The sequence below is a fragment of the Callorhinus ursinus genome, unplaced genomic scaffold (genome assembly GCF_003265705.2).
Source record: "Callorhinus ursinus isolate GAN/ISIS: 27379988/994484 unplaced genomic scaffold, GSC_fseal_2.0 scaffold117, whole genome shotgun sequence".
Classification (NCBI taxonomy): Eukaryota; Metazoa; Chordata; class Mammalia; order Carnivora; family Otariidae; genus Callorhinus; species Callorhinus ursinus.
The window spans coordinates 216,851-229,569 of NW_027397179.1; the positions used below are offsets into that span (position 1 = coordinate 216,851).

A 12,719-nucleotide genomic window follows, 5' to 3' on the forward strand; every position below is an offset into this window, starting at 1 on the left:
CTCAGCCCGGAAACAAAATGCATTGCTGGGCCAGGGCCAGCCCCCCTGCTGGGAAGGCAGGGGCAGCAGAGACAGCAGGTCTGAGGCGCTGAGGGCGGGACATTCCCCCATCTCCCCAGCCATCCTGGTCAGGCTGAGGTCAGGTGCAGGGACCAGAGGAGCAAAGTCCCAGGAAAGGAAAGAATCATGCTAGGCCTGGCTGGAGGTATGGCTGGACAGGCTGAGCTGGGAAAGGCCCTGAGTATCCTTGTGCAGGAGGTGAGGTGTGCAGGAGTCAATGGGAAGGAAAGAGAGGAAACCAAGTCCTCCAGCACCTGACGGAGACCTCAGCTGAGCCCCATGGGGCCTGGGGAACTGGGTGCACCCAGCCCATGTGCAGGAACCCAAGGAGCTTAACCTCCACCCAGAACAAGACTAGCCCTCGGGCCTCAGTCTTCTCTCCTGCAAACGGGGCCGTGGCCTTTCCTCTGGGGCCAAAATGAAGGCTGAGGAGACTTGCACACCCCACCAGCTCAGCCTCCAACCTGTCCTCAGAGGACCCCAGAGGTACCGTCCTCCCAGGCTCAGGGCCCAGACTCTGCAGACACAAAACCCCGTTTCCTTGTGGGCACTTTCGAAACACCAAGTTTGCCTGCCTCCTGAAGGAGAGCCCAGACTTGGGGTGGCCCCTGTGCCCGTGCCCTCAGGGGTCCGCACTTATGCTGCCTGGTCAGGGGGATGCCTGGCCATCAGGCCGTGGCCCATCCTCCCCTGCCCACCCCAGCCAGTCTCTCATATCTCCTCAGTCAGACATTCCATCAAGTTAGCAGACCCTGAGGGAGGGCGGGAGGGGCTGGTGCATTGGGGAGGAGGGAGGCCGCAGGGTCTCCCTGCTCCCCTCCAGGCCCCTCTTTCTGGGCTGCATTCTCCAGCCGCCCACAGGTCCAAGCCCTGACCCTTGGGATCTGGGGACCTCTCCCAGTTCACTGTTCCCTGAGAACTGGGCCTCTTTCTGGAGCTGATCACAGCTTGGTTTTCATTCTGGGTTTGTGCTTGGAAACCCCCCCCCCCCCCCGCCCCAGGCCTGGCCCTGACCAAGATGTTTTGCTCCAGCCTCTTGCCCAATCCCACTCTTCAGACCTCAGGTTCACCTCCATGTGTCCTCCACAGTGTGAGCAGGGGACACCCGCCAGGCTGACGAGGTAGCTGGGGTACAAGCATCTGCGGGTGGCGGGCTGCCCCAAAACTCCAGAGCCGCACCGCCCCCTGGTGGTCGATCCTAGCAAGTGCCACTACCCCGGCCAGAAAAGGGATGACTGGGCCCCCTGGTCCTGGGGCTCAGGGTGAGGAAGGACAGCACTCGGTATGAGCGGGCCCTGTCCCCACTCACCCACCCGCCGGGCTCTCGAGAACATTCTCAGGCTAGCTCCAGCACCTGAGGGGTAAAGCCCTCTGAATCCATCCTCTCCTCCCTTCCCCACTGGACAACTCCATTTCACACATAGGATACTGAGGCCCAGGGATATGGGAGCCGGGCCGGCAAGGCTGCCCAGAGCCTCACGCTGTGACCCCCATTTATTGCACTGCTTTGTCACTCACAGGGGAAGCAAATCCCTCAAGGTCCCACTCTGGCCCCGCAGGCATCTCATCCCTAGGTTGCCAGTAAGCCTTGCCCGCCCTGAGCGCTCAGTAGCCAGCAGGCTCCCCGCCTTTCCTGGAGTCTGAGGCAGCTGCCCAGCCACCGGCCGTATGGACAATGGCCTGCACCACAGCGAGGAAGGTGGACGTGACCTCGGTGTCGTGGTGCCGGGTCTTCAGAGCTGCGGTCACCGCCTGGGGGTGGGAGGGGATAGAGAGGCCTCAGCAGGGCCCACTGTGCCACTGGAACCGCATAGACCCACACTGAACCGCACAGGTGGTGCCATTTCCAGCCCAGTGGCCAGGAACAACAAGTTGGGGGCAACTGGGCCTACTGGGTCTCCCTGGAGCAGGTGGTCTGACCCCCATCGCACAGAGGTTCAAGATGGCCTGGGCAGTAGATGTGAAGGTCATCTGCCCCAGGCAGAGGCTGTAGTCTATGATGACTCAGGAGATCCAGGCCTCCATCCTAGGGGCACCCTGTGACCCTCCCCTTGTGACTCAGTTTCCTTGGCCCTGCCCCACCTGGTCAAAACCTCTCTCCAGCGTCGTGGTGTTGGGCAGAAGCTGGTTGTGCAGCCGGGGCTCCTCTACTGCCCGTTTCACATCGTAGCCAAACCACAGGTTATGGATGATGGCCTGGGGGTGGAGGGGAAGGGGGTCAGTGTGGCCCAGGGGCAGGGGCTGACGGGGATAGGTAGGTGGCACATACCAGCGCGGTGGCCGTGGTGATATGTGTGCCCCCAGAGGCACCCACCACCATGCGGACCTGGCCATCCTGGCCCACGATGATTGCCGGACACATGGACGAGAGCGGCTGCTTCCCTGTGGTCAACAGATGGGCGGGCAGGGACAGAGATGCCAGTCAGCTGCCTGCCCAGGGCACCAGCCCTCTCCCCACCTGAGCCCCCCACCCCACACCTGGTTTGATGAAGTTGGCTGGTGAGGGGGGCACCCCAAACTGGTTGGTGATGTTGGGGGAGCTGAAGTCATCCATCTCATCATTGAATAGGATCCCGCTGACCCGTGATCGTACCTTGGAACCAAAGCTGCAGACCAGCGGGATCAGACAGCTATGCCAGACCCAGCCCCCACCCACCACCCACCAAAGCTCCAGCTTGACCCCAGTGAGGCTGGGGGCAGGTGCTCTACCAAGGTCCAGCGCCTCGGTTCCCCCCCCCCACACCACAAAAGGGGTTGATGGAGCTCCCATCTGGGAGATGCAAGCAGCCCTCGGCCCACCCAGGGCCACCTGGCAGCCCCTACTAGAGGTTGATGGTGCTGGTGGCCGACACAGCGCTGCCGTCCTCTGCGACCACGGAGAGGTGAGCAGTGCCACCGTCATCAGGCGTGTAGAACTCAGGCTCATAGTAGGAGGTCGGGTGAGTGGTGTTGTCAGAGATCCGCGCCCGGAGCTGAGCGGCAAAGAACTCGGAGCTCATGTTGCGGACCACCTGCCGAGACCCCAGAGCTGGCCTGAGGAGGTGGGGGGGGGAGGAGGGGGAGGGGGCACAGGCTTGTGCGAGCAGCTCTTGGGAAGCCCCCCGACATGGCCCTGACCACAACCCTCCTGCACCCCCAGCCTCACGTGGTCCGTCTGATCCCCTTTCCAGCCTTTGCCTCTGCTACCGTCCAGCAACTCTTAGTATTTATCTGTCCACCCACAAGCCCCCACTCTTGCCGCATTCAATCATTCATTCGTTCATGGAGCTTGTGTTGCATGCTTGGATGAACAGGGAACAGACACACAGGTCCCTGCCCTCCTGGCAGGGAAGACAAAGGCAGGCAGAGACATGCTGGAAAGAACAAGCGAGGTAAAGGGGATGGAGAGGGATGAGGTAGGGGCGAGGTGGTCAGGGAGGGCTTCTCAGAGGAGGTGACAGCTGAAAAGAGGCCCGAGTGAGGCCAGGTGGTAAATGCAAATGCCCTGAGGCAGGCCCGTGAGTGACAGGCAGAGGGTGAATAGGGTCAAAGAGAGAGGTGGTGGAGGATGTTAGCAGGGGGTTATTCTGTAAGTCTTCAGAGGCCCTATAAGGAGTCTGGCTTTTGCTTTGAGCCACCTGGGCCTGGGACAGAGGAAGGGGCACACTGGTAGTTCACAGGATCTCTATGGCAGCTGTGTGGGGGTGTAGCGTAGAACCCAACTGGGAGGCTATGGCATCAACCAAGTGACAGATGGTGGCTGACCCAGATGGAAGAGAAACAATGGCCCCAAAGTCTTCCGTCCAGAGCGGCCATTGAACTGGGGAGGCAAACACTGCGGAAGGGGCAGTGAGGGGGACAGTAAGGAGCCTTGATTCTGAACAGGTGCCCTTTCCTGTTTCAGGTGGGTGGTGGGTCTGTGTGTGTGTGTGTGGAGTTGACAGGCAAGACCCGGCTGAGGGATAAACATGGAGCCACCAGCTTCCGGTGGCTGCTTAAAGCTGTGAGCCTGAACAGGGTCCCCACGGCGGTGAGGACAAAGAGGAGAGATGACACAGGAGCCAGCAAGGAAGGCCCTGGGGACTGAGCAAAGGAAATGCCTCCAGAATTTTCCAGCAACAACCCCCCAGGGAAAATGTTCAGCCTGAATCGACTCCCAAGAAAACAGAAAGTCAAATCCAGGATGTGGGATGGTTCTGCAATATGACTGCCCTGGGCTTTAAAAATCAGCAAAACAGCCAAGAGGTCTATTGTAGCTTCAGAGACTGGAAGGACAGAACAAGGGATGAGTCGGATGGGCTCTGGACCGAAACAACCCCGGGACCCTTGGGAACACAGGTGTCTAACAGGCCAGGTCCTCTTGATGGCAGTATGTAGGAGTCCTGTCTTAGGAGCTACGACCCAAAGTATGATATCGGGGACTAACCATCTGATACCCGAAAAAACACATGCATATCGATAAAGGGGTGGATGGATGCAGGGAGAGAGGGAGGGAATGTGGCAAAATGTCCACCACTTTGCAAAATGAAAAGCTGGGGAAAGGAGGTGGCAAACTGAACTGCGTGAGACGCTGCCGAGGGGGGCCGGAGGGGGAAACTGAGGCTGGACTCCAGGGGTGGAGTGAGGGGTCCTGGCAGGGGGAATGTGGAGCGAGGAGGGCAGAGCCTGATGGGAGAGGGCATGAGAAAGGGATGGAGCGGCCCAGTGTGCTCTGAGTGGAAGCAGAGGAATGGGGGCAGCAGCTGGGGGCTCTGAAGTGACAAGGATATGCCTCTCTCGGGAATGATCCGTCACTGTAGGGCAGTGCTGTGGGAGGGGCGTGCTGAGTCGGCAAGTGCTTGAGCAGAGGGGTCAGCCTCAGCCAGGAGGGAGGGCAGAGAGGGAGTGGCCCCAGGGGTACTCGACCCCAAGTCACGGGCTGCAGTGGGGAGTACTATGAAAGGGTCCTCGGGAAAGAAAAAAGATCCAGGAGAGCAGAGGGGCAGCCGAGAGGCACGGGTCCGTGTGAGGGGGTCTACGGATCTGCCCCGGGATGGGGGATCTAAGTAGGTAAGGGGGGGCTATGACGGGAGTCTCAGTGAAGGTCCAGCCTGGAGCTGGGGCATCTGGCCGTGAGTGGGTCAGGCTGTGCAGGGCCTGGGGGGGATCAGGGAAGCGTTAGCTCCCGGGTGTGACCAGCAAGCCGGTGACCGAGGCCTCTGCCACCCAGAACACCACCCCTCTCCCTCCCCCAACCTCCTCATTACCCTTGAGGGTTGCAAGCCACCCCCCCCCCCCCCCCCCCGCCATGGATTCCTCACCTCAGCACTGAACATTCCAAAACCTCCCAGGCCAAGGGTACAGTCCCCAAGGTGGGAGTGTGGCCAGGGGTAGGGGGTACTAATCACTCACTGTCGAGTCTGTCACACTGTGAGCTCCCTGTGGCAGAGGGCCAAACTCAGGGTCACCAGTCCACCCCAGCACATGTCAGGCCCACCACCAAAGCTGGTGGTAGGAATGGATTAATTAAGCATGTGTGAGGCTGGGGTGGCCCCAGGGAGCCATCCTGGCACCTCCATGGCAGCCCCCCCCCCACCCACCCATCACGGGCCAGCCCCTGCCTCTTACCGCCATCACATCGACAAACTTGGGGTCGCCAAGCAGGGTCCTCTTGGCATAGGCGAACCGGAAGGCCTCCACAATGCGGTGGTAGGTCAGACCCTTCTGCTCGGGTGTCTCCACACTCGCCCGGGAGAAGTTGTACCCTGGTTGAGCAGAGATGGGGACACGTTGCAGTCCTGGGGCCCTTGGAAAACCCCAGCTCGGCCAAGACAGCTGGGTGCCCCCGGGGTAGGCTCACACCTCCCTGAATCGCTTCGCTTGGCCCAGCTTGAGAATGGGAACGTTTAATAACTACCAGTGGACACTTTGGAGGAATGTAAGGATGGAATGAGGCAAGGGACCTCTGGGCCTGGGCCTCAAACGGCCAGCCGGAAGGGCTACCCAGTCTTACCCAGTCCCAGAAGATCACTTAGATTTGCCAGACACATCCTCTGGACCAGGCCCCCCGAGCTGTGAACTTCCAGCACTGAGTAACTGGGCAAGCCAGACAGACCCTGTCACCCCTAAGCCCTTGCAGGAGCTGTTCCCACCCCAGGACACTGCTCCAAACCTTTTTACCTCCTGACCATTCCTCCCCCTCCTCCAGCCCCTGACCATCTCCCCCACAGCCCTGGTCACTTTGCTCGGCCTCCTTCAGGGACAGCTCACCCTTGAGGATGTTGAGGATAAGAGCAAGCACCGGCCCACTGAGTGGGGCGCTGGGCACGTAGAGATGGGCATCCCCAAGGCTGACGTTCAGTGGGTTCTCTATCAGCTCGGCACGGTAGTTGTTCAGGTCCTTGGCAGTCATAATACCCCCTGCAAAGAGCAGCTCAGTGGGTGGACATGGAGGACAAGACCATCCAACTGAAAGCCCTGCCCTTCCACCCCCCCATGGCCCCACCCCCAAGTCCCTCTGTGCTCCCTGAAGATGCCACTTCCCCACTGCCAGGCTCAGGCCAGCTGCCCTCCACCTGTTTGCCCCACTGGCCTCCAGGGCTGCCTTCTCTCCTCCTAGCAGCCAGAGAGTCTTCTCCAAGTGGAAAGTATCTGCTCCCATCTCCCCCCCGCCCAGTTCCTCTCCTCCAGAGACGAATGCGTGGGAGGGAGTGAAAGGAGGCTCTTAATTCTACAGGGAACGGACTCCAGACAGACCAGGTATTTATAGGCTAATTTCCTGCATCAGTCCTAAAGGTCAACATGCTAATCACCCTCTTCCATGTCTCGGACCACAATAACAGTATGAAGAAATCCACAGCGGGGGACAGAGAGGCAGCCAAAGGCTGCCTGGCTGAAATTCATCAGAACCTGTCCCTGCTTGTAGCCCCTCCAAGGCCTCTCTCACCAAGCCCACCAAGCCCACCAAGCCCACCCTCATCTGCTGTGACCCTCAGGGATAATTATAGCTCGCCCTCTCTGGGCCTTAGCCTATTCCATCTGCCAGAAATGCTCTTCCTCTCTCCAGCCTCATCTGTAGCTCAAGTACCACCTCCTCTGGGAAGTCCTCCCAGATCTGCATTTCAATGCTCCCTCAGCCTGAGCTCCTGCCTAGGCCTGCATTTATCCACCGAGAACTTTCTCTCCTGAACTGCACTGGTCTCTCAGTTTTGACCTAACCAAGATCTGTAGATCCACGTGGCCTGTCACTGACTGCAGATGTATCCTTTGCCTCCCCTTCCCCGCCAGATGCTGCCTGAGGGCCCAGGGCCCCGGGCCAGGCAGGACCAGAGGACCTAAGGCCTCTGAGCTCTGGCTCAGGGTTCCTTCCCCGGGGTCCCTGAGGTTGCCCACTCACCAGCAGCCTGGATGTCCTTGACAATCTGGGCTGTGAGGCTCCCGTTGTAGAAGGCCTGGGCTCCCTCCAAGGCCAGCGTCTCGTACGTGTCGGCCAACTGCGGCATGATCACTCTGTCCCCCTCCCGCAGCACCTTCCCATCCCGGCAGAACACCTCGCTGGGGCAGAGAGGCTCCCGTGAGGCCGGCAGGCGGGGCGGATTCAGCCAGCCACTCCCACCCAACCACAAAGGAGATCAAAGGACAGTGAGCACCTGTCCACAGGCGGGTGGCCCTCATCCTCTGGTGTCTAGCCCATGCCTCCGAGAGCCCCTGCCACTCAGGACACACTAGCCTGGGACCCTGGGCAGCAGGCTCAGAATGTGACCCCACACACATTGGGAAGGGTTCTTGTATTCTAGACCTCGTCCCTCCATCAGCACAGGGCCCTGAAAGCCCTCTGCCAGTCATTCACAGCCCGCAGGGACCTTGGGCCCCGTGTGCCCAGCCTGTGGCCCAGGGCAGGCCAACCCCCACAGACATACCACAGCGCAGGCTGCCGCTCGATGACGGCCTGGCTTTTCTCCAGGGCTGCTGCCAAGCCCTTCCCCACGGCGAAGCCCTGGCGGGCCAGCTGGATGCTGGGCTGGAAGAGGCGAGCCCAGGGCAGCCGCCCATGCCGCTGGTGGGCCAGCTCATAGCCGCGGATCTCACCAGGAACCGCCACCGACAGGCCCCCTGCACAGGGACAGGGACACACACAATTAGTGGCTCTGGGCCGGGGACATCGGGAGGGATGCTCTCTGAGGCCACAACCTAGGCACAGTCCCCACATGGGATTAGTGAGGTTTCGGAAAGAAATGGGAGTTGTCATATCTGGACTCGGCAGGCAAGAGTGTAGACTGCTTGGGACACGTGAGGGAGGCCACAGTGGGAAGAGGTGCCTCCTGTGCTGGGTTCTGCGGTCCCAGGACTAGATGTCTGCCTCTGCAAGGGCCACCAGGTTTGAAATCCTGTGCCAGGCCCACAGCTGTGCACCAAGAATGTGGGGAAGCCAGACCCCTGCCATCTCTCAGTCTGAGCCTCCTCGCCCACAGGCTCAAGGGGTCCACCAGAACCCACCAAAGTCCCCAGTGCAAGCCCGGGCCATCCTCGACACTGAGCCAGTGCCAAGGCAAGACCTCCCCCTTCCTCCCTTCTACCTTCCCAGAACCAGGACCCGAGGGGCCCCTGGGTGACTCAGTCGGTTAAGAGGCTGCCTTCGGCTCGGGTTGGGATGGAGCCCTGCACTGGGCTCCCTGCTCAACGGGGAGCCTGCATCTCCCTCTCCTGCTCCCCCTGCTTGTGTGCTCGCTCTCACTCTCTCTGTCATATAAATAAATAAAATCTTAAAAAAAAAAAAAAAAACAACACAACAGCCAGGACCTGAACCCAAACCCTTGCCCTGTACCCTCTCTGGGCCTCAGCTTCCCCATCTGACCACAAAGAGTTTGTCTCTCCCAGCTGACCTCAGAGGAACCCACAGTTCCATTGGAAACACCCATGGACCCTGATTCCCATCCACCCCCACCGCCCACTGTGCCCTAAGCTGGACACTGATGCAGAAAGGTACAGCCACGGCCCCTGCTCCCAGACACCCTCTTGCTTTCACCCTGGATGACCAGGGCCATTTCAGCTACTCCCAGACTAGGCAGCTTCTAGGTTCATAACAACCTGAAGTTGGGCACGAGAGCCAGGTTGTTAGGATCTACATGTCTGCACATCTCAGAAGGTCTGACACCCAGCCCATAATTCCCCCCACCTTAAATAAGTGCTGCCCTGAACTTGGGCCAATCAGGTCTCACACTACCCTGCTCGCCAAGGTCACCAGTGACCCCCATACTGGCAGACGAGGGTCCCCTCCTAACTTCACCTTACTTAACCCTTCTCTCCTCCCAGGTCACCTCTGCATCCCACCTGCCAGGCTCTCCTGGAGCCTCCTCTGTCTCCTCCCCCAGATCAGAGCTTCAAGGTCCATTTATGTGCTGACAACTCCAGCTGTACTCCCTGGCCCAGCCTGCTCCTCTAAGGACCAGATCTGAGGATGCACCTGCCCACACCAAAAAGGCATCTCAAACTTAACACACTCAAAACCCGACTCCCGCCTGTCACCCAGACCCAGTCCCTCGAAGCCTTGCTGTTCTCTCTTAGGGGCACCCCATCCTTCCAGATGCAGATCAAAGAGCAGTCATCCAGGACACTTCGCATATGTGTCACACCTAACCCATCAGCAGATGCGCAGGCTCCACCTTCTAAGTACGTTGAGTACCAACCGCCTCCCAACACCCTCTTCTCTCCCTGATTATCGTGGTGACCTCCTGACAGGTCACCTGATGGGCAGGCGGCTTGCTCCCTGACCCTTTTGCAGCAGCCCAAGGGGTTCTGTCCGACCTAGGCCAGATCCACCCCCACAAACACCCCAGGGGACACTGCTACCTCTCTCAGACAAGAGGCAGGGTCTTCGCAATGATCCATGAGGTCTGACACCACCTGAACCATTCTGACCCTGGGATCACCCACTGCAGCCTCACTGGTTCCCACGTGGGCCACTTGCTCTGCCCCCAGACACCTGCACACCCCTCACTCCACTCCAGCCTCTGGGTCTTTGCTTAGACAGCCCCTCCTTGAGCAGGCTGTACTTGGTGAATCGCACGCCTTCCGGCTCTTCCCGCCTCCGCTATCCTGGCTTGACTGGCCCACGGATTTCGCCTGTTGCCTTTGCTTTGTCTCCTGGCTTGCGGAAGAGCCCCTGGCATTTTAAGAGGTGCCCAGTAAGTCCTGCTTAAATAAATGAATCCCAAGCGTCCCTAAGGTGCTAAGTCTGTAAGATTCCAGCAATCACACTGAATGATTTCAATTCTACCCATTCGGAGTTTCCCAACGGATGTAAGAATTCGGAGATTCTGTATGTTGCAGAGGACGCCAAGAGGGCCGGGCTACTCACAGGGCCCCGCCCAGAGGCTGCCGGTATGGATCAGATCTGTTAAGGGCAACAGACAGAACTTCCTGCCTCCAAACTCCTAACGGGCGTGCTCGCTTCGGCAGCACATATACTAAAATCCAAACTCCTAACGGGCAATCCATTTGGGTCCTTGGGAGCAGCACGCCCTGGTGGCCACTGGCTTCCCCTCAGCTGCATGGGGAGATTGGGGGCCTCTTCTCTGCATAAAACCTTGTTAAAAAAAGACTCTGGGGCGCCTGGGTGGCTCAGTTGGTTAAGCAACTGCCTTCGGCGCAGGTCATGATCCTGGAGTCCCGGGATCGAGTCCCGCATCGGGCTCCCTGCTCAGCAGGGATTCTGCTTCTCCCTCTGACCCTCTTCCCTCTCGTGCTCTCTCTCTCTCTCTCAAATAAATAAATAAAATCTTTAAAAAAAAAGAAAAGACTCTGCTGCCTCTTGAGAGCTAGCCCCGCAAATGAACGAATAAATGAATGACTTAGATGCCTTTGAAAAACTCAGGGTTTCAACAGCCCGGGTTCAATTTTGGCCTCAGCACCATCCAGCTGTGTGACCTCAGATGGACCTGTAAAATGAGAATCAACACAGCGCTTCCCCGGACTCCCAAGCATACAGGGAGGATTCAAGGGGCTCATCGGTGAAAAGGGCTGAGCAGAGTGCTGGCCCCAGTGACCCCCGGTATGTGCAAGTTGTTGAAATAATTATTCCCTCCATGTACTAACACAGGGTGGCTCTGGAGGGACCTGAGCAGAAATAACGGAAGCTCCGTCTCTTTTCCCTCCAGGATGATGGTCTTGACTGTTCATTACGGGAGGTTGTTGTGGGGCCAGGAAAGGCTGAGAAGGGTAGGCATCAGCCCAGCCAGAGCTGTCCCCAGCCCCAGATGCCCATGCCTTCCCAGCAGCTCAGCCCAGCTCTGCACCCGCACCCTTAGCTTACACCTCACCTTCCTGTGACTGCTCTGAGGTGTTGAACATGTTCTCAGAGGCCAGCCCCGGGGCCACCTCGCGGGCATTGATGATCTCAACTTTTCCTGGAAGCAGAAGCAGGTGGGCAGTCCGGACCAGCACCAACCCCCTCACCCCAGGGTGTGAGCCCAGGGGCCACCCAGCTCTGCCTGCCCCCAGCCCAAGTCCAGCCTGAGATAAACAGCTCCTGCCATTCACCTCCCGTTCCCCGGGGGCACTCACGTGTGGTGCTGTTGTAGATGGTGAGGAACAGGCCGCCCCCGATGCCCATGCTGTGGACGTTCATGAGCCCCACACAGAGCAGGGCTGCGATGGCAGCATCCACCGCCGAGCCGCCTTCCCTCAGCACGTCCCTACCCGCGGCATGTGGTAGGGAGTGAGCACCTAAAGTCTCCCCGACCCACCCCAACACGGGCACCCTGCCACCCACCCCCACCCTGCTGGGCCACCCTGCCCAAAGGAGGATGGAAGAAGAGCCCATAGTTCTGGGGTTTTACATAAAAGTCTAAAGCCAGTGGGCTTGTATGTTCTTCCTTTTCAAGCAAACAGATGCACATGACTTTTATAATAGAAAGAAAATTGGAAAATTGTTACTTTCATCAGTAACTTTTTTTTTTCTGTTTAAGTCTCTTAAGTGGGACCTGATTTTTGTATATAATGTGAGACAGGGGTCCAAAATAGCATAAAACAGCAGTTTATCCAAAGAGACCGAGATCCTTAGGTCTGAGAAAAGGGGCCCAGCTGGGCACTGGGAAACCCACACCCTGCTCTTAGAGTCAGTGTCCCCTTCTGCCCTGACCAGAGGCTGCGGAGAAGTTCCAAGGAAAGGACAGGCAGCTCCACGTGCATCAGACACCCCTTGTCTGGGTAGCTCATGGACAGGTGGGGAAACTGAGTCTCAGAGGGATGAGGGTCTTGCCCAGATCCACTTGCAGAGGTCCTCCTGTGCCCCTACGCCCTGCCCACTCACCTCCCGATCTCCGAGCAGTGCTTGGCATCTGCAGCCACGGCTGCCCTGGAATAGACATGGTTGTGTGGCTTAGAGGCTGAGGGCAGCAGAAGGCACAGGCAAATGATGAGCAAGAGCATGAGGACCACGGCCAGCAGGGCCAGGAACACACACCGCCTCTTCATGGCTCTGCGGGCCCTGGTGGGGGGGAGGGGAGGTGGGGGTTAACAGGGTCGGGGGACTGCCTTTGGGCACATCCTGACCCTCACCTTCACAGGGCACAGCCCAAGATCAAGCCTCAGAAACATGTCTCCGTGTCTCCTTCCAGCCCCCGGACCTTTGCCACGCCATTCTCTGACCTCCCAAATCTCCCTGCTTATCCTCAAGGCCCCATTCCAGTAAAGACCCCATC

The 12,719-nt window shown here is 58.9% G+C and overlaps 1 protein-coding gene across 1 annotated transcript; it reads right to left on the reverse strand.

The window, feature by feature from the left end:
- Positions 1-1,494: 1,494 nt before the first annotated feature.
- GGT1 (gamma-glutamyltransferase 1) lies at positions 1,495-12,505 on the reverse strand. The gene is made up of 12 exons (XM_025857256.2): positions 12,329-12,505; positions 11,581-11,711; positions 11,337-11,423; positions 7,938-8,130; positions 7,415-7,572; positions 6,289-6,438; positions 5,647-5,783; positions 2,884-3,071; positions 2,539-2,666; positions 2,330-2,442; positions 2,143-2,256; positions 1,495-1,812 (listed from the first exon to the last, which is right to left on the reverse strand). The coding sequence occupies exons 1-12, from the start codon at positions 12,490-12,492 to the stop codon at positions 1,666-1,668; spliced, it is 1,710 nt and encodes a 569-aa protein (XP_025713041.1). The 5' UTR covers positions 12,493-12,505; the 3' UTR covers positions 1,495-1,665.
- Positions 12,506-12,719: the final 214 nt, after the last annotated feature.

Excerpts from the sequence above, each read along its gene's own strand:
- GGT1 (XM_025857256.2), bottom strand. The coding sequence starts at position 12,492 with ATGAAGAGGCGGTGTGTGTTCCTGGCCCTGCTGGCCGTGGTCCTCATG. Across the intron at positions 11,424-11,580 it reads CATCTACAACAGCACCACAC|GAAAAGTTGAGATCATCAAT; the intron begins GTGAGTGCCCCC and ends TTCTGCTTCCAG. Across the intron at positions 2,257-2,329 it reads TCACCACGGCCACCGCGCTG|GCCATCATCCATAACCTGTG; the intron begins GTATGTGCCACC and ends CTCCACCCCCAG.